This window comes from Salmo salar, chromosome 03, assembly GCF_965601325.2.
Source record: "Salmo salar chromosome 03, fSalSal1, whole genome shotgun sequence".
NCBI lineage: Eukaryota > Metazoa > Chordata > Actinopteri > Salmoniformes > Salmonidae > Salmo > Salmo salar.
In genome coordinates this window covers 65,664,930-65,687,296 of record NC_138293.1, presented here as the reverse complement: position 1 = coordinate 65,687,296, position 22,367 = coordinate 65,664,930, and the positions used below count along the sequence as shown (strand labels likewise).

Sequence of the window (22,367 nt, the reverse complement as noted above, 5' to 3'; positions counted from 1 at the left end):
AACGGTGGGCATAATTGCAAAATATCTTGCCTATGTAGAATAGGATGATGGCAAGGTTTTGTAAATCAGCCTCAACCACCTGAAGATTGATTTTCATTAGATTTTTCTCAAATGTGGGATACTTTGTAGAATGTCAAATGTCACATGAACATATTCAAACCCCAGTATTTGGGAAAGATAGGTCAGGGTTGGCCAAACCCCTTGGAGAGCTACCTCTAGGCAGGACTTTTTACACTCCTATTATTATTTACATGTTGGTATTTACACTTATGGATAAGGAGAGACTGCAATCCATCCTATGGTTAGACCATTATTAGTAACATTTTCTAACAAAAAACCTATGCAAAAGCATACTCTAAATTCCATGCAGAAATAATCTCACAGTAACTTCAAACCAAGTCGTCAAGTTTTTAGTTTGTATTCAACTTTAAGAGAATCCTGAATACACCTGACCTGTAATTTGAACGAGGTAACCTGAGCTTTAAAACATTTTTTTTTCATAGGTGGGACCACCAATGGCATTCATGTTAGGAAGTCTCACTTCACACACGCACCCCCCACACACAAGCACACACAAAAAACACACTCCCACTGCACCAAACAAGCTAATTGAAGCGCGCCTACAGCCTACTCCTTTGCTTCACGCAAAATTCGATCACGCAGAAATGAGAAAGCAAATGTGTGTCTGTTTTGTGAAAATCTGGGAATACTTGGCCAAGGAAACATTTCTGGTTGGTCTCAGGGAATGTAAAACAGTTAGTAAGGGAGACTTTGACAACCGGATTGAGTGATGTAGCAGCAGATATGTTAGACGAACAACTGATGAGCATGGAGAGCCTCACAAATTTGATAAAATCACATTCTATATTTTCAGCTTAATAACCTTACATATATTTTCAAATACGGCTATTTATTTACTTTTGTAGCTTTTTGTCAGAAACATGATTTTTAAAACGTTCCCATCAAGTTTAGCTGGAATTTAGACCGAAAGGATTTTACAAAAGTGATTGATTGACGGTATGACATTGGCCCTATCACCTTGCGCTGCGCAGAATATCAGATCTCAACAAGGATTGGAGAAGTGTTTATCATCATCAGTACCACATCTATATGATGCATATCTTGTCTAAAGAGAAACGGGACTGCAAACAGAGATCAGTATATAATGACGAGATGCCCATGTATGCTTCCTAACAATGGGAGTCATTGTCCCAAAGGCGGGAAGGCAGGCGAAAAGCTTAGGTCGAAATAAGCACAAAGAAACGCGTTGGCCTTATTTTTGACATATTTTGGCGATTGAAACCTCTTGCTTCGCCTCTTCCTCTCTGCTGAAAAGAGACATTTGAATGCCTAACTAAAATACGTAATAAATCATATATTTTTGTAAATTAGTGGTGTTAGAATTTGTTTGATAAAATGCGGGACATGATTGTTTGGTTGCGGGACAAAGGACCAAAATGCAGGACTGTCCCGCACAATCCGGAACATATTGTCACCCTACTGTGGATTCGACTTTTACTTGACCCTTCTTCCTGACAGCTAAAGGCCCGATGCTTCTACTTTACGCGCCGTCTCTACTCTACTCCTAGAGAACAGGCTACTCTGAGGAAGGGTGCTTGTTTAATTAAGTGAGATCATTGCTGAATCAATGTCTGCAAGATCACAAATCACAGTATTGTACATATCAGAACCAAATATAATAGCATAGTAAAACTTACTGTAAGACAACAACAACAAAAAACTTAATTTCGAATGATATTTTAGAATGATTGCCTCAGCCTCATGGTTAGCTCTAAAACAGCAACACTTTCTCTCGGCCTCATGGAAAAATGTGTAAAATACAGTGGCAACCCGTCATTTTTTTTGCAAAAAAACCCCAATAATACATATATACAGTACCAGTCAAAAGTTTGGACAAACATACTAATTCAAGGGGGTTTCTTTACACCAGGCTATGTAAGGGCTATTTGACCAAGAAGGAGAGTGATGGAGTGCTGTATCAGATGACCTGGCATCCACAATCACCCGACCTCAACCCAATTGAGATGGTGGGAGGCAGAGTGAAGGAAAAGCAGCCAACAACTGCTCAGCATGTGTGGGAACTCCTTCAAGACTGTTGGAAAAGCATTCCAGGTGAAGCTGGTTGAGAGAATGCCAAGAGTTTGCAAAGCTGTCATCAAGGCAAATGATGGCTACTTTGAAGAATATAAAATATATTTAGATTTGTTTATTAACACTTTTTTGGTTATTACATGATTCCATGTGTGTTATTTCATAGTTTTGATGTCTTCACTATTATTCTAAAATGTAGAAAATAGTAAAAAATAAAGAAATACGCTTGAATGAGTAGATGTGTCCAAACTTCTGACTTGTACTCTGCCATACCAAGCAAAAAGGCAGTAACTGCTCATATATATATTTTGTTGTTGCCTGTTTTGCATGTTATTTTGGCATTAATATGTGTCACATATCAGTTTGCAAAAAATTTAACATTTATTTTATTGAGTTAATAAAGCCGCATACAAACATGGTCTCCTTTTTGCTTTCTTGAGTAAGGCAGCTCCAAAATGCAGGTGTTTCAGTCTAGCTCAGTGTTTTCTGTGGTTGAGGGGCAGCCAGCGGAAAATACAGTGCGTAGGGGTTGGTCATCTTCTCTAGTTGCGCCAGGATTGGCTCAGTGTTCTGTCACTCATGGGGACACTATGTCACTGCAAAATCTACAGGGAGAGGTAGAATGTTCAAGCCCCCTTGGGTGCTGCCATAGAGTTACATTAGAAGTGCCCATCCAAGAAGGCTCAAGGTCGGTGGCCACAGATAAAATGATGTCAAATCATGTTATATCTACCGTAGCTTTGATTGGACTGATCGTGTAAACATACTTTCAAAATGTTAGCTAGCAAGCTAGACAAGCAGTCATCATCATGAATCACGTCGACAATCTACTGGCAAATCCTTTTCAATCCTTGTCATATGAAAATAAATTATAGATAAAACGAATCGCTGTTCATCGGCTATTGCATTGGACATAAACATTACACAAGAATTTGAAAATTGCAAATTCAACAATGAGTGGTTTGGAAGGAATCAGTGGATAACTGGAATCAGTTATCTTGCCTATGTCCATCTTAGCTCGCTCATTAATGTATTCATCAAAATGATGGTTTGCCTATAATTCGCTCATCATTCCCTTATGCCATAGTTTGTACATCTCAATTGTCAGTAGAAACCACATTTATTTAAGAAAGTCAGTCATATCAGCTATGTTTTTTAAAAAGGCAGTAAATGAGGCTGAATGAACGGTTTCGCTGCCAGACAAGGCTCCGCTGATAGCCAGTTATAGCAGTGGTAAGGGCTCACTCCATGGTGCTGAGAAGAAAGTTCTGCTGTTGGAACAACTTTATGTAGGCCCTAAAATTTTGTGGGCACCGTTTGTCATAATAGTGCAATTATCATTATTGTTATAGTGCAATTAATGTATTGTTTACTATTGTGTTGTGTTGTGTTGTGTTGTGGCTTTGCTGGCATGCAACAACCCCAAAAAAGTTGAGTTTGCACCACCAAGATATACATGCTAGAATCGCCACTGGTAAAACATCATGAGAATACCTATACAGCTGCACATTTTTCTCTCTTCCCTTGCAGGGGGCCCCACGAAACGGCGCTACGCCACTGATGATTGTGCGAATGGTCTCGTTTTTCTCTCTTGCGGCCACAACTCAACAGCACGCACAACTTGGCATTATGTGCTTTGATTGAAACTAAACACAGGTAGGATATGCTATAGTTGTTAACACCATCTGCTGTAATATTTGCTCACTTACTGTATGTGTAGGGCCTACGTTCAATTGTAATTTTGGAGAGGGAAACCTAATAAATGTAATTATTTTTGTAATTGCGCACTCATTGAAGTCAGACATGCACCTACCCTAATGCTCTGTTTCAGATGACTGGGATGAATGCAGAAGCAGATTTCAAGAGCAGGACAAGACACCCTCTTTTTGACTGATGATTGGCATAAGGGCATGTACGTGATAGGCCTATCTGGCTTACAGAGGTGTAAAGTACTTAGGCAAAAAAGTACTACTTAAGTTGTTTTTTGTGGTATCTGTACTATTTATATTTTTGACAACTTTTAATTTTACTCCACTACATTCCTAAAGACAATATTTACTTTTTACTCCATACATTTTCCCTGACACCCAAAACCACTCGTTCAATTTTGAATGCTTAGCAGGACAGAGTTATGGTTCAATTCACGCACCTATCAATATAATGCTTTGTTATACCTTCTGCCTCTGATCTGGCGGACTCATTAAACACAAATACTGCGTTTGTAAATTATGTCTGAGTGTTGGATTGTGCCCCTGTCTGTCCGGAAAAAAAAGAAGAGAAAATCGTGCCGTCTGGTTTGCTAAATATGAGGATTTTGAAGTATAGCATTTACTTTTACTTTGTACTTTTACTCAAGTATGACAATGTTGCACTTTTTCCACCACTATACTATTTGTTGACTTTTACTCAAGTAGTATTTTACTGGGGGACTTTTACTTCAGTAATTTTTTATTAAGGTATCTTTAATTTTACTCAAGTATGACAATTGAGTACTTTTTTCACCACTGCTGGATTATATAATTAGGATGGTCGTAATGCTTCTTGATGGTGTCATAAAGTGTATTTTCTTAGTCCAAGTAAAGTGACACAGGATGGTCATAATTCTACTTGACAGTGTCAAAGTGCATTTTCTTAGTCCAAGTAAAGTGACGCTGGATGTTCTATTGATTGTAGTGTGTGTGTGTGTGTATGTCGGTGTGTGTGTGTGTGTGTGTGCATGCATGCATGCATGCCATGCATGTTTGAGTGAGAGAAAGAGAGAGTATAATGCTTGGTTAGTATACCACTAGAGGGCAGAGTAGTATTATCTGACTGTGCTTTATCCAGCGATTCATCACGTTGCATGATAAAGACAAATAGAACTGAAGATGGAGAGGAAGCCCATATCCACCCTGCTCAACACTTCTCACTTATCAGTGGCTGCATACAGTACATACTCTTCTGATCTACCTCGGACATAGCCATAACCATATTTACTATATCCCGTCTGTCTGTCTGTCTGTCTGTCTGTCTGTCTGTCTGTCTGTCTGTCTGTCTGTCTGTCTGTCTGTCTGTCTGTCTGTCTGTCTGTCTGCACGTATTGGTGTGTGTGCAGTTGTTGTAGCAGGTCAAATCTATACGTAGAGCAGGGGTGCTGCTAGGCAAGGGGGAGGAATGATGAAAACACATTAAGCTTTCACTCAGCTTCAGATAGAGTACATCAACTTCGTCACCACGTGCCCTCTTCATTTTATGTATGCTTGCTGTCTAAATTGAACTTGTCTCAAAATCAGCCAATCATTTGCTTGAATGCACGCTTGTGTGTCTCAGCATACGTGCAAATATCATCCTTCGCCTTTTCTATTACCCAGAATGCAATCTTTCTTTTTCACCTCTCGTTTTTCTGTGAATAATTTTAATTTACAAATGCAATTATGAGTCAGATCCATTATTCATCTACCAAGCGCTACAGCGTGCATTGTCATACAATTATGCATGAGCCCTATCCAGTCTTAATTACTTTGACATGGCAGCAGCCTTCTCTCACTCCTTGGAGTGGTCAGTGTTGGGGAGTAGTGAACTCCATGTAGTTCAATTTCTAATTTAAGTTTTCAAAGTAACTTTGGTTAAGTAAAATATATTTTTCTTAAGGTTGCTTTAGTGTAGCTTAACTTCTTGTGTGAAGTAATTGGTACCTTGGTAAAGTATATTTTCGGAGTAGTTTCCCAACACTGGCTGTGGTGAATGGGTTTCACCTTTCTTCAATTTGCCATAGAATGTCAGGGTGTATTACTCTGGTCATCTTTAAAAGTCAAGTTATACTGCCCAAGCATGCTCAAGGGTCTAAGCAAACCTCATTCAAAGAGAAAAAATGCGGTAGATAAATCGAAGGAAAAAGTCACACCATTTCTGCTTTCTATGACGTCAGTCACATCCAACTCTGATCCCTACTCAACAGACAGCTGCGCACACAGTCCCCAGTCAAACTCTTCTCACAGTCTATATTTCCCTGTGTGTGTGTGTCTGTGTACACCACACGTGTGCCGGACGGGTCCTGCTCTGCCTCACCCCAGGGGGTGGGTGACCTGGGGTGCTTTTGGTTCCGTCCGTCTGGCCGCCGCTTCTGTATATTATTGAACTTTTCAGTCATCCTTGCGTAATCACTCACTTATCTTCCTGTCTTGGTCCCTTCTGTCGCCTTCCTTGATAGTCGCATCCTCAGGTCATTCTCACAGGGATCTTTATTTTATTTCTAAATCTCATACAAACATTGTATAGGCAGACATACCCAGCCCTGTTCTAGTATTTTTTAACATTCTGCTATATGTGGTTCACAAGTGTACACAGAGAGTATCTCCTGTATGTTCTCATGCACAAGCAATTTAACATGCTGTTTCACCCAAAAGAGATGAGGTACTCTGAAAGGATATGATGTGTTTTGTGTGAAAAGGACAGATCTTTGTATCATGTACCACAACAAGTTTGACATTTTCACGAAAGACCCCCTACAAACAATTATTCAAACAATGCTCTGAGCTGATTTCCCAGGCTGCCTGGATCATCACAGCTGGAAAAACAGTTTGTGGTTTGGGCTCATGCTTTTCCCAGACTACGCCAAGCCGCCATCTCCCGCTGTGCAGCTCCGTCCACAAATACAGCCCAGCCTTATCACAGCCACAGGCTGGCCATGGAGCCCTGACAACCATCCAGCCCAGCAGCACACTGTCCCATTCACACACAATGTAACTTACTGAACTCTCACTGGCATTACTGTAACAGACCCACAGGGAGGTTGTCTCAGCAACACCCACAGAAACAATAATTAAACCACAGGATACGACTACAGTACATGCTAGATGCAGGCGTGCCCTGTATCATCCTTGAAACCATTTTTCAATGGGAACCTATTTGCTCTCTGGAATGATACCGAAGTAGTTTTTTGTTTGTAGCTTTGAGAATATTAATTCCAACATGTTGTTTAGGATAGAGGGTGCAATTCACAGTAATATGAGAGTAATAAAAAGACAGGTCACTTTTAGCCATGTTAGATTCAACCTGATGCATTAACTGTTTATTGCACTTGCTCTGGCTGACAATGATATACACAGAGGCTGTAAACTGGATTTATGTCAGATGATTTGGAGCCTCAATTAACAAGTTTATAGCACTGTCCAATGGGTTTTCTACTCCTCTTGTGTGGCTTAGTAGCCAGTATTTAGTTGCCTTGTAATTATTAGGAATAGTTTGTTAATTACTACTCCTTATTTCTCCTTTCATAGTGTGTATTGTTAGTATTTATTACAAGGTAAGAAACAAGTTGATCATGATAGTCTATCTACTTCCAACTAGGAACCCAGCTTTTGATTCCCTGGCTTTTTTTAGCCAGGCACTCTAAAATAAAATCAATGTGCTATTGTATTCTTCAACAACGCACATGGGTTAGGCCATAAATGTTACAAAGTGGTGGCACCCAAATGAGCCACTGCCATCCTGTTTGTGTGGCCCGCCTGTTGCATAATCCCGAAGTACATAGCCTCAAATTGCCTATGACTAGCAATGGCAGTTACACGCTGTGCGTGTGTTTTGTTATTGCTAAACTACGAATCAAAGTTATTTCTCTACGAACCCTCACACTACTCTACTACCAAACACACATTCCAATGATGAGCTGAACTGGTTCCAAACATCGACATCTCAAATCTCGAGGTTATTGATGTGTACATGTTGGTGGAAAGGAAATGCCATGGAAGTAACACCCAGACTATGTTATTATTGATATCTTGACTGAAAATAGTTTGCTTGTTTTGGATGGTTCACGTGTGGGAATTCAGGCGCACATAAAAGGCTTGTTGGCAGATTTTATAAGATATTTTATGATGTCTATAAAAACATACCATGCCTCTTCTGTTGTGGTTTCAGTAAGTAGGCCTATTAGTCAAACAATATCTGACACATGCACTAATCCATCATTTCCCCAGATTCAAATTAGAGATAGAATGGATTGTTACAGTTTGAGTAACCTAGGATCAATTCACAAACACAAACAAATAGCACAAAAACCTAACTGCTGGGAACTGCAATTACTGGAATCCATTGTATTTGTTTGTTTTTCTATTGGTTCCTTTTACATTCATGGGAAATGGATACTTTTCTCAGAATGCACCGTAATGCACAGTAAGGATATCATACACAGTAATGACTGAGGCAATGGTCTTAGAGTTCAATAAGGGTTAACAGGGTCATGGCATAAACTTACAAAGATTGGTGTATTTCCGCAGAATGTTTGTGTTTATAGTGAATGAGAACAATAGTTGAGGGGAGCAGTTCTTTTGCCGGCTTCCTGTAATTGAGGAGATTTTTTCTAGCAAAACAGGAGCAGGTGCGACTCCTTACAGTAGCCTACTGTACATGCTCTCCACTGTAACAAGAACTAAAAATCTGGTCTTTATTCAGCCTTATTTCACAGACAGATTAGCAAGACAGAAAAGGATGTTTAAAAGGACGTTAATCCTTACTCTCATCCCTTACCCAAAATAGTATTTGGTAAATAAGTCTGTCCCTGCTCACTGTAGTTTTAGAATGACTGAAACTGTTGGAGACAGAGTAAACACAAGAGATGATCGCAGCGCCTCTGTCGTTTTCATTGAGTAATGTGTTTACATATAGTCCCATCTCCTCCGCTCAGAGCAACACCTGCCTCCTTGTTTCTGCCTCAGGCAAACAGGAGTTGACAACTAGGGTCATAATACTGTGGATAACATCCGTCTTTAGAATGAGTATCGGTCTTGACTAGATATATTTAGCGTTCTCCAAATACTGAGGGCACTGGCACACAACTGTTTCTGTATGCTTGAGGAAAATGAACATTCATGTTTCCTTTGCTATCTACCCTGATTTGAAGAATATTTTTGTTAAAAATATTTCAAATGAATTCTGTAAACATAGGAAAAAATTAAAGGTAAAGAAGCTTTTTCTGACGTCCGGGCGCATGCAGCAGGTCACCACCTACAATTTGTTTTCATATGTAGAAAAATGATTTGTTTAGATTTGTGGAAGGCATATCATGTCTTCCACTTCCACTTTTTGTAATACACTTAAGGTTGTCAGTACTAAGTCAGCAAAGAGCTTCTCAACAGCTTCCTAAAAAACAAACGCTTATTTTATTTATTTAAATAAAAGTGGTGTTAGTGGACAATTGCTTGCACAGGCAAACGAGGAAAGGGACATCTACTTACAATCCAGTGAATTGTCAGTACATAAAAACCGATCCGACAACAGGTTTGTCTAGCAGTCTTATGGGTTACTCAAACAGTTCTGAGCAGTATACAGTGTTACAATAACCACACTGGGGTCAAGGAGAAGCAAGTCACTGGTCCCTTTGATGTGTCTGTTTTAATTTGTTCCATCACTGCCATTTCTCTGAGTAGATTGTTGCGGTTTCATGACAGGTATAGCTTTGTTACATTAGAATAATGACTTTGTCTTTTGATAAGTGAAGAGAAGACATTGAAAGAACACCAAACCTGGTATTTTCATCAATTTGCCTTCTCCATTTTCCAAATGTGTATTTGATAACCTGATCTCATTATTTATATCTAATGACATGTAGATACACAGTGTGTTCTCCACCCACGCTTACAGGAGACAAAATGGCTGCCTCATGGTTAGTTTCAGTTTTCCTCCATGGTATCTCTACCACTTATAAGAAGCTGAATTCTGGAAGCCTTGAGAGTGTCATGAAGACAATTCCCAGGATCCTGCTGGGTAGACACATCAGCACATAGCTCTTCCTCCCCCCTGGACTTCTGTTACATCCTAACCTTTCATACAAAGATGTTGCTGATCCTGCAGCATCACACCTCCGACACCTCACTCCTCACAGGTATGTGTAAATCTAGGGTGTGGTGGCAGAAGCGGTAGAGCACGGACCAGCTGGCCTTCTGCTTGATGAAGAGTCTTAGCTTGTCCCTGAAGGTCTCCCCCAGGAAGCTGTAGATGATGGGGTTGAGGCAGCTGTTGGAGAAGGCGGCCAGGTTGACGATGTGGCCCGTCAGCGGGTAGTCGTGCCACAGGTGGCCGCTGAAGGTGCTGCGCTGGGCCGGGTCGTCCGTGCCATGCAGCAGCTGGATGCTGATGAAGATGTTCTCAGGCAGCCAGCAGATGAAGAACACCAGCACCACCACCCCGATCATCCTCAGGGCCTTCTGTCTGCGAGGCCACAGGCCCCGGTGCTTCTGCGCTCGCATCAAGATACGCACAATCAGCGAGTAGCACAGGCCGATGACGGAGAAGGGCACCAGGAAGCCGATGGTCACCTCTAACCACTGGATCTCAAAGACATTGGCGAAGCAGAAGTGCACCTCGCCGCGGTGCTGGGTCTGGACGATGGTGAAGGGGAGCAGCGTAGCCAGGATGGAGGCCATCCAGATGAGGCTGCAGCTGAGCTTGGCGTGCTGCATGGTCCTCAGAGGACTGCTGCTCATGGAGCTGGCCAGAGCCACGTAGCGGTCAAAGCTCATCCATGTCAGGAAAAAGATGCTGCTGTACATGTTGACCTGCAGGAATAAGGACATGAAGGTACACAGAACAGCGTACTCATAGTACTTCTCATTGAGGTTGAAGACCTCGATGAGGGAGTCTGCCACCAGGATGAGGTCTGCAACCGCCAGGTTGACAAAGTAGAGGTCTGGGATGGTCATCTTCTCCCTGTGGTTGAGGTTGACCACAAGGATGAGTATATTCCCAATGAAGCCGATGGGAAAGAGGAGGATGGTGTAGAGGCAGGAGAGGAAGAGGCCGATGGTGTAGAACTGATAGGTGTCTGGGTTCTCAGACGCGTCCGTGACGTTGTAGTCGTATGAGGTGTTTAGTTGCTCCGTACCGTTGACATATACCTGAACCAGAGAGGTGGTCTGCACTTCCATACTGCCTGTGTCTTTGCTTTGAAGGTCCTGAATCATAGGTCATATAGCCTACATACTTCAATCGTGTCAATGCCCGATTCTCTGTCTCAAATGGTTCTCTCATCTATGCTCCATTTGCATGCTGACAGAAGTCAGTTCTTATAAATATATAAATAGTTTAAGGGTTGTCTGACCCCATGTTGATATCAAGGTTTGCCTAGCAATAGATGACAGAGGGTACAGACACAGAGCAGCACCTCCATGTTTTGATATCATCCTTTCTTATCGGCAGAGGCTGCTAGGGCTTACATGATCCATGTGGTTCAACCTAAGGGCTTACATGATCCATGTGGTCCAACCTAAGGGCTTACATGATCCATGTGGTCCAACCTAAGGGCTTACATGATCCATGTGGTTCAACCTAAGGGCTTACATGATCCATGTGGTTCAACCTAAGGGCTTACATGATCCATGTGGTCCAACCTAAGGGCTTACATGATCCATGTGGTTCAACCTAAGGGCTTACATGATCCATGTGGTTCAACCTAAGGGCTTACATGATCCATGTGGTTCAACCTAAGGGCTTACATGATCCATGTGGTTCAACTTAAGGGCTTACATGATCCATGTGGTTCAACCTAAGGACCAACATGTACTTAGGGACTTTGCTTCTTTCTCTTTTTTTGAGCCGTTTGTTTTTCACACGTTCTGATTCCAGTGCTGGCTTGTCTCATCCAGTCCATGTGCATGTTTATTCACCCAACCTCAGCCTGTGACGCTATTGCTGTGACACCTGAGCTGTGGAGAAGACAGAAGAAGAAAGTCATTACATGAAAGAAGGATTAGGTGCTCAGCAGCCTTTGGTCAAATGACATATGTCTGATTGTCTGTCTAGTGACTGAGCACATATCAAACTCCAAAGGACCAGAGGTTTCATCTCAGGTAAAATGATTTACTGGTATCGAACTGTATACACAGCAATCAATCATATATGATGGTTGAACTCAACAGTTTGTCTCTACTAATTCCGAGATGAGACGAAGTTCGTTGGTGGTTACCAAAGGACATTAAAATGCACATTCTCAGGCTTAAACAGATTCATTGAAAACCAGCTGCTTTGAAATCTTCAGCCAATGCTAGCTCAGTCTATCATCCTGCTACAGACTTAATTTTTATTAATTGGTGGGATGGTGGGAAAATAGATTTCGAGCTAATTAACATTGAACAAAACCATTCTAAATCTGATGTTTTGGCTAGAGCGGGGCACATGCTTTCTATACACGTAAGAGACAGCCCTTGTTATACTCTTGATAAGCAAATATCATTAATCTGTGAGACGATATGTTTATATTCCTAAACAGTGACGCAGTAAAGACATTTCATAAATCAATGTTCAATCAATGTTTTATTCACTTAACCTTTACTTAACTAGGCAAGTCAGTTAAGAACAAATTCTTATTTACAATGACGGCCTACCAAAAGGCAAAAGGCCTCCTGCGGGGACAGGGGCTGGGATTAAAAATTAAAATTAATTAAATAAAAATATAGGACAAAACACATCACGACAAGAGAGACAACACAACACTACATACAGAGAGACCTAAGACAACAACATAGCAAGGCAGCAACACATGACAAAACAGCATGGTAACAACACAACATGACAACAACATGGTAGCAACAAAACATGGCAGCAGCACAACATGGTACAGAAGCAGCACAAAACAGGGTACAAACATTATTGTCACAGACAACAGCACAAAGGGCACGAAAATAGAGACAACAATACATCACGCAAAGCAGCCACAACTGTAAGTAAGAGTGTCCATGATTGAGTCTTTGAATGAAGAGATTGAGATAAAACTGTCCAGTTTGAGTGTTTGTTGCAGCTCGTTCCAGTCGCTGTTCTCTCTTCACTTTACATTTGCTTAATTGTATTATTGATAATAGATCATGTACCGTAATTTATTTAGACTCACAAAGCTATTAGATCAATCTCAAATCAAAATCAAATTTTATTAGTCACATGCACCGAATACAACAACTTACAGTGAAATGCTTACTTACGAGCGCCTAACCAACAATGCAGTTAAAATGTAAAAAAAGTAAACATTATCGAATAAGAAATAAAAGGAACAAGTCATTAAAGAGCAGCAGTAAAATAACAATAGCGAGACTATATACGGGGGGGTACAGGTACAGAGTCAATGTGCGGGGGCACCGGTTAGTTAAGGTAATTGAGATAATACGTACATGTAGGTAGAGTTATTAAAGTGACTATGCATAGATAATAACAACAGAGAGTAGCAGCGGTGTAAAGGGGAGGGGGGGGACAAATTAAAATAGTCTTGGTGGCCATTTAATTAGATGTTCAGGAGTCTTATGGCTTGGGGGTAAAAGCTGTTTAGAAGCGCCTTGGACCTAGACTTGGTGCTCCGGTACCGCTTGCTGTGCGGTAGCAGAGAGAACAGTTTATGACTAGGGTGGCTGGAGTCTTTGACAATATTTAGGGCCTTCCTCTGACACCGCCTGGTATAGAGGTCCTGAATGGCAAGAAGCTTTGCCCCAGTGATGTACTGGGCCTTACGCACTACCCTCTGTAGTGCCTTGCGGTCGGAGGACGAGCATTTGCCATACCAGGCAGTGATGCAGCCAGTCAGGATGCTCTCGATGGTGCAGCTGTAGAACCTTTTGAGGATCTGAGGACCCATGCCAAATCTTTTCTGTCTCCTGAGGGGGAATAGGTGCTTGGACCATGTTAGTTTGTTGGTGATGTGGACACCAAGGAACTTGAAGCTCTCAACCTGCTCCACTACAGCCCCGTCGATGAGAATGGGGGCGTGCTCAGTCCTCTTTTTCCTGTAGTCCACAATCATCTCTTTTGTCTTGATCAAGTTGAGGGAGAGGTTGTTTTCCTGGCAGCCTGTCAGGAAGTCCAGGATCCAGTTGCAGAGGGAGGTGTTCAGTCCCAGTGTCCTTAGCTTATTGATGAGCTTTGAGGGCACTATGGTGTTGAACGCTGAGCTGTAGTCAATGAATAGCATTCTCACATAGGTGTTCCATTTGTTCAGGTGGGAAAGGGCAGTGTGGAGTGCAATAGAGATTGCATCATCTGTGGATCTGTTGGGGCGGTATGCAAATTGGAGTGGGTCTAGGGTTTCTGGGATAATGGTGTTGATGTGAGCCATGACCAGCCTTTCAAAGCATTTCATGGCTACAGACGTGAGTGCTACGGGTAGTAATTTAGGCAGGCTACCTTAGTGTTCTTGGGCACAGGGACTGTGGTGGTCTGCTTAAAACATGTTGGTATTACAGACTTGGACAGGGAGAGGTGGAAAATGTCAGTGAAGACACTTGCCAGTTGGTCAGAGCACGCACGCAGTACACGTCCTGGTAATCCGTCTGGCCCTGTGGCCTTGTGAATGTTGACCTGTTTAAAGGTCTTACCCACACCGGCTGCGGAGAGCGTGATCACACAGTCTTCCGGAACAGCTGGTGCTCTCATGCATGTTTCAGTGATATTTGCCTCGAAGTGAGCATAGAAGCAGTTTAGCTCGTCTGGTAGGCTCATGTCAATGGGCAGTTCTCGGCTGTGCTTCCCTTTGTAGTCTTTAATGGTTTGTAAGCCCTGCCACATCCGACGAGCTTCAGAGCCGGTGTAGGACGATTTGATCTTAGTCCTGCTTTGAGGCTTTGCTTGTTTGATGGCTGGTCGGAGGGCATAGCGGGATGCTTCTGGGTTAGAGTCCCGCTCCTTGAAAGTGACAACTCTAGCCTTTAGATCAGTGCGGATTTTGCCTGTATTCCATGGCTTCTGGTTGGGGTATGTACTAGAGGTCGACCGATTATGCTTTTTCAACGCCGATACCGATACCGATTATTGGAGGGCCAAAAAGCCGATACTAATTTAAATCGGCCGATTTGTATTCATTTATTATTTGTAATAATGACAATTACAACAATACTGAATGAACACTTATTTTAACTTAATATAATACATAAATACTATCAATTTAGCCTCAAATAAATAATGAAACATGTTCAATTTGGTTTAAATAATGCAAAAACAAAGTGTTGGAGAAGAAAGTAAAAGTGCAATATGTTTAATTTCCTTGCTCAGAACATGAGAACATATGAAAGCTGGTGGTTCCTTTTAACATGAGTCTTCAATATTCCCAGATAAGAAGTTTCAGGTTGTAGTTATTATAGGAATTATAGGACTATTTCTCTCTATATGATTTGTATTTCATATACCTTTGACTATTGGATGACTTATAGGCACTTTAGTATTGCCAGTGTAACAGTATAGCTTCCGTCCCTCTCCTCGCTCCTACCTGGGCTCGAACCAGAAACACATCGACAACAGCCACCCTCGAAGCAGCGTTACCCATGTAGAGCAAGGGAAACAACCACTCCCAAGTCTCAGAGTGAGTGACGTTTGAAACGCTATTAGCGCACACCCCGCTAACTAGCTAGCCATTTCACATCAGTTACACCAGCCTAATCTTGGGGGTTGAAGTCATAAACTGCGCAATGCTTGAAGAATTGCGAAGAGCAGTCAGACTGCTCTATCAAATATCAAATCATAGACTTAATTATAACATAATAGCACACAGAAATACGAGCCTTTGGTCATTAATATGGTCGAATCCGGAAACGATCATTTCAAAAACGAAACGTTTATTATTTCAGTGAAATACGGAACCGTTCCGTATTTTATCTAACGGGTGGCAACCCTAAGTCTAAATATTCCTGTTACATTGCAAAACCTTCAATGTTATGTCATAATTATGTACAATTCTGGCAAATTAATTACGGCCTTTGTTAGGAATAAATGAACTTCACACAGTTCGCAATGAGCCAGGCGGCCCAAACTGAAGTATATACCCTGACTGCTTGCACGGAACGCAAGAGAAGTAACACAACGTCACATCCCTAGTTATAAGAAATTCATGTTAGCAGGCAATATTAACTAAATATGCAGGTTTAAAAATATATACTTGTGTATTGATTTTAAAGAAAGGCATTGATGTTTATGATTAGGTACATTGGTGCAACGACAGTGCTTTTTTCGCAAATGCGCTTGTTAAATCATCACCCGTTTGTCGAAATAGGCTGTGATTCGATGAGAAATTAACAGGCACCGCATCGATTATATGCAACGCAGGACACGTTAGATAACTACACATGGTTGATGATATTACTAGTTTAACTACTGATTATGTTAAGATTGATAGTTTTTTATAAGATAAGTTTAATGCTAGCTAGCAACTTACCTTGGCTTCTTGCTGCCCTCACGTAACAGGTAGTCAGCCTGCCACGCAGGCTCCTTGTGGAGTGCAATGTAAGGCAGGTGGTTAGAGCGTTGGACTAGTAACTGGAAGGTTGCAAAAACGAATCCCTGAGGTGACAAGGTAAAAATCTGTTGTTCTGCCCCTGAACAAGGCAGTTAACCCCAGTTCCTAGGCCGTCATTGAAAATAAGAATGTGTTTTTAATCTGACTTGCCTAGTTAAATAAAAGGTATAAAATTATTATTATTTTTTAAATAAAATCGGCAAATCGGTGTCCAAAAATACCGATTACCTATTGTTGTAAAAACATGAAATCGGCCGTAATTAAATCGGCCATTCCGATTAATCGGTCGACCTCTAGTATGTACGTATGGTCACTGTGGGGACAACGTCATCGATGCACTTATTGATGAAGCCAATGACTGATGTGGTGTACTCATCAATGCCATCGGAGGAATCCCAGAACATATTCCAGTCTGTGCTAGCAAAACAGTCCTGCAGCTTGGCATATGCCTCATCTGACCACTTTTTTATTGATCGAGTCACTGGTGCTTCCTGCTTTAATTTTTGCTTGTAAGCAGGAATCAGGAGGATAGAATTATGGTCAGATTTGCCAAATGGAGGGCGAGGGAGAGCTTTGTATGAGTCTCTGTGTGTGGAGTAAAGATGGTCCAGAGTTTTTATCCCTCTGGTTGCACATTTAAGATGCTGATAGAAATTTGGTAGGACCGATTTAAGTTTCCTGCATTAAGTCCCCGGTCACTAGGAGAGCCACCTCTGGGTGAGCGTTTTCCTGTTTGCTTATGGCAGAATACAGCTCATTGAGTGCGGTCTTAGTGCCAGCCTCAGTCTTTGGTGGTATGTAGACAGCTACGAAAAATACAGATGAAAACTCTCTAGGTAGATAGTGTGGTCTACAGCTTGTCATGAGATACTCTACCTCAGGCAAGCAAAACCTTGAGACTTCCTTAGATATCGTGCACCAGCCTTTACTAACAAAAATATAACATTAATCTAACCCTGACTGTTTTGCACATTATCCCAATTTTAATTTCTCCACGTTGGTCTTAGCTAAACAATAGTCTAAGCTACACTGTAAAGGAAAACTAAGTTATATGGTAATTTGGGGATATTATCAACAGGAAAATACCATGAAACTTTTTACTGCAGCATATTGTAAATTATGGTGCATTGTGAGAAAATGATGTAGGAGGGGAAAGAATTGCTGTATTTCGAATGGTACTGTAATCCATCCCTGTACTGTATTTTTTTGGAGCGCCAAAACCTTTTAACCACTTCTAGGTGCATGGTATTGTTGTTTCTGGCTCATTAAAATATTTTGACGCCTGCCTTGTAATATTTGTTCCACCTATTAGTAAGAATGCTGTACCAATTTAACCAGTATGTGGTGTGTGCAATATGAAATACAGTAACTTACATGATTCTTTGCTGCCTGTAACTTACTGTTCAATTCACAGCAACCCCTTTACAGTGTAAATAATATCATGACACTTCCCGTTGCCTGTTTTCCGTCAGTGCAGAGGGAACCTTGACCTTTAGCATGCGTTCACACTCAGACCCTCAGTCTTTTCATTTACAAAAAGGAAAACCTCTGCAATATTAATGCTGCCTCCTCTCCCCTGAGTGCTGGCTTTCACAGCCATACCTTAGCCATGAAGCATGTATGCACAGGAAATAAAAAAAAACTGGATAAATGAGATATAGGGATCTCATCTCACAGGGAGAATAGCCTCTGAGCCATCTGAGAAACATCCAGGAAGCCTTGCTAACCCAACCATGCAGTATATTACCATTATCCTTTGGCAAACAAACGTTGACTGTCTGTTTTGACTTCCAGCAGAATGAAGGATTTGACACTTAGAGCAATACATCATCTAACGTTTCCACAATGCAGCCTCAAACTGCTGTGATGGTTTTGGAACATATTGCCAATGAAATGGCACTGGCAGTCCTAGGAGGCAGATAAGTGTAGAAAGACATGCCAGCCCACTTAGATTAGACATGGGGACTTTATTTTGATATGGACCAAGATGGATGGCTGATCAGGAATCAACAGGACCCACGTTAGGAAAGCTAAGATTAATATAATTCCCTTATAAAGGCAGTTGTATAATTCAAAGATAAACATACTGGTACATTTTATTTGACCCTTTATGTCGTTTAGTACAGTCATACATGAAAACTCCTGTTACCAGGAAGACTTTTATAGCCTGAGGCAGAATGATGTGAGGCATTCTATCTGTATTAATTGGCTTGATATGTAATTTGTTTATCCTCCATCTGCACTGTCTGGTGACCCCATTTTGCGTTATTATACAGCTTTTGTCATAACACCCCATTTATAAGCCAGCTAAAAAGCTTAAGCACCAGGCAAAAAGCTCCCGCAATGGCCCTATTGCAATCAAGCTGGGCATCTATCGCTAGAAACTAAGGAGGGGTTATGTTGTTGTGGACAGAAGAAGAGATGCATGGTGCTAGTGAGACATGAGACTTGACAGCTCCCTGTCTCTCTAGGGAAACAGGATGTCAATCTACCAGTTCAGACATGTAGGTTAGTGTGAAAAAATGAAGAGCGGATAACAAATGATACATCACAAATCACTTTCTGTTCACTGGGCATGAAGGTACAAATGGTCCATCAACCCCAAACGCAACAGGCAGCTTATCCGCACCAGGCTACACGTTCATTTTCTTTTCTAGAATGGACTCTTGAATGTCCCCATTTTTTACACAATCTTAAATCTGAAAATAACAACTTGAACTGTCTAATTTGTAACACCATTGAAGTGAAATGAAATCTAACAATGAGCAGAGGAAAAACCCCATTCATCTCTGGTCCTGATCTATTGAAACCTCCCATCCAATTCAAGTTTGCACCTTCTCCTTCTAATATCTGAGACTATTTATTTTCTTCAACTCTGTAATAGTTATAAAACAGCTACAATATCACACAGGGATGGAGAGCAGAGAAAACCACTTACTTTTCCGTGGTGGGCTTGTTGTCCATCCAGTGTGAAGCTCCAGTGCAGAAGTCAGTGGAGTGTCACCGATTTCTAATCCCCATGTCCAGCTGAGGCTGCACTCACTGCCTGCGCCACCTGCTGTTCACCCCAACCCAGGGAGAGAGGGAGAGAGAGAGAGAGGAGCCAGAAGAAGAGGAGGAGAGAGCGCTCAAGCAAACGCGGGAGCTGATCACTAGACCTCCTCCCTCATGAAACTTGCTTTGTTTGTGACCATGCTTGTTCCCTCACTCATCTACCCCCTCCTCCTCCTCTCCCCTCCTCCCTCACACCTCTCTCCCTGAACCCTACCTGAATTGCTCAAAGCATTCAGCGTTCAGGTTTCGTGACCTAATTATTAACCCAGCGAGGTGTGTGGATGCTATGGGATCTTCTAAAGGTTCCAGATGTAACTTGGCCCAGGTCTCTATGTACATAGTCTATAGACAGTAGCCCGAGGAAACAGCCTCATCTGTAGAGTCCATCTAGTCTGAGCAAGGAAAACACAGCGCTGTACACATCCCGTCAGAGAATACAGTATATCGTTTGTATAAGGTCATAGTCATACATCACTATACTGTATATACTTTATAGGCATATACCTCATTCCTCTTAGTTAAGCCTCTCAAAGGAGTTTGCATTGACATCCTGTTCACAGCAGATCTGTTTAATGTTTCCATTGCATAGTGAACATATTTCACTAGTTTCAAAAAGCACTGAAAAACATTTGGCATAGGACAGCCTAACTGGGTCCAGCTGGAGGGAATCTGGCATGAGTGGCTTTAATGTGGAACTCCAGTAAATACCACTGATGCCACTTTTACCAGCCTGCTTCCAAGGGAAACACAGATGATAAGAAAGCTTACCAGGCGGTAGAAGGTAAATAGATTTGTTAGTCCCAAAAGGGTATGCAGAGCTCTCAATCACAAAACATTTTAGTCACTAACTGTTTTTGTATAGGATACTCATAGATTAGAAGATAATTGTTAGTGAACACCCATGACTATAAACAGATATTTTTTCAAGAGGCCAAATGAGGACAGCCAAGCATGGCTTCCTTATATTTTACAGGTAATAGTTGACCCCGCTATGTATTAAAAGCAAAGTGAGTTGTGAGTTTGCCCCATTCTCCTCATAATTACATTTGATGCCCTTTAGAGGCTTCTGGTTTCTTCAACACAGCTTTGTTATCAAGATGAGAAAAACAGGAGGAGTAAAGAGAGAAAGCAAAAAAGAGGGAAGATAATTAACCTCCGAGCAGAATACATTTTGACGAAAGAAAAGGGGGGAGTGAGAGAAAGAGGGATGGACACCAGATGATGCTTAGATGAGGCTCATAGTTGAACACTTCCTCTGAGGTTGGTCCTTAATGTCAGCAAGTGGGTCACAGACAGTCACAGACAGTAGACCCAATTGAAGACTTTATTAAATATATTATGACTGTGTCCCTCTTCTTATTGCGGTTGATGGTGGATAGTGTAGTGCCTCTGTGACAGCTGAGCTATCTGACAGTGTACAGAGCCAGTCTGTGTTTAGATACGGCCATCTGGTGGATGGAACAGAACTGCTCATGTAACTACCATACTAACTGCTCTACATCGCCATTCACACTGTGTATCTGAGGCAGGCAGACTGATGCTGCTCATTTTGGCCTTGACACCAAAACAGGAAGTTCTTCTTCACAGGGGGCTTATTTCTTTATGCATTGTGTAACTGATCTCAGTACAGATGCACAGGCAAACACAAAGATCCTGTTGGCATAAATAAGCTATTTCCACACTAAATTATACACTGAGTGTACAAAACATTATGAACACCTGCTCTTTCTGACATAGACTGACCAGGTGAATCCAGGTGAAAGCTACGATCCCTTATTAATGTCAGTTGTTAAATCCACTTCAGTCAGTGTAGATGAAGGGGAAGAGACAGGTTAAAGATGGATGTTTAAGCCTTAACCTCTACAGGATCGGTGTCCCTCCCTACGGGACGGTTAAGCTAACGTAGGCTAATGTGATTAGCATGAGGTTGTAAGTAACATGAACATTTCCCAGGACATAGACATGTCTGATATGGGCAGAAAGCTTAGATTCTTGTTAATCTAACTGCACTGTCCAATTTACAGTAGCTATACATTTACATTTTTTTTTTTACATTTTAGTCATTTAGCAGATGCTCTTATCCAGAGCGACTTACAGTAGTGAATGCATACATTTCATTTCATACATTTTTTATTTTTCTGTGCTGGCCCCCCGTGGGAATCGAACCCACAACCCTGGCGTTGCAAACACCATGCTCTACCAACTGAGCTACAGGGAAGGCTATTACAGTGAAATAATACCATGTTATTGTTTGAGGAGAGTGCACAACTATGAACTTGAAAATGTATTAATAAACCAATTAGGCACATTTGGGCAGTCATCATACAACAAATTGAACAGATATGCATGTTTTTTTCTTTGTATTATCTTTTACCAGATCTAATGTGTTATATTCGCCTACATTCATTTCACATTTCCACAAGCTTCAAAGTGTTTCCTTTCAAATGGTATAAAGAATATGCATATCCTTTCTTCAGGTCCTGAGTTACACGCAGTTAGATTTGGGTACGTCATTTTAGGCGAAAATTGAAAAAAAAGGAGTGGAGCCTTAAGAAGGAGGATAGCACATTTCAATCATATAGCTACAACATCAAAACAGCTAGGAGATAATTCACAAATAATGAGAACACTCATCCCAACACCCATTCATAATGCATTCATATCACACAGTCATGTGATGACTTTCAATGGGTTCCAGACAGTATGAATACCCACCCAGTGGGTAAGAGGACCTGGTTCTGTGTACTGTATGCCTATTGGTGAATTACAGTGGTGCTCCATACAGGGTGCTGTAGGAGCCGGACTACATGACTGCCTGTCAGAGCCCAGTGTATCGCGGGGCCCAGTGGTGAGGATAACACACTCTAAAGAGGGCCAGCTTCCTGGAAGCACGGCTCACCCATGCACCATAGAGACTCTCTATTCAACATACTGTAGCTTTCATGTCCTCTCATAACCCTCT

At 41.6% G+C, this 22,367-nt stretch overlaps 1 protein-coding gene across 1 annotated transcript; it reads right to left on the bottom strand.

The window, feature by feature from the left end:
- Window positions 1–9,232: 9,232 nt before the first annotated feature.
- LOC106601100 (G-protein coupled estrogen receptor 1) lies at window positions 9,233–19,520 on the bottom strand. The gene is made up of 2 exons (XM_014193024.3): window positions 19,290–19,520; window positions 9,233–11,792 (listed from the first exon to the last, which is right to left on the bottom strand). Exon 2 carries the CDS (start codon window positions 11,049–11,051, stop codon window positions 9,945–9,947), a length of 1,107 nt encoding a protein of 368 aa, XP_014048499.2. The 5' UTR covers window positions 11,052–11,792; window positions 19,290–19,520; the 3' UTR covers window positions 9,233–9,944.
- Between the last annotated feature and the right edge of the window lie 2,847 nt (window positions 19,521–22,367).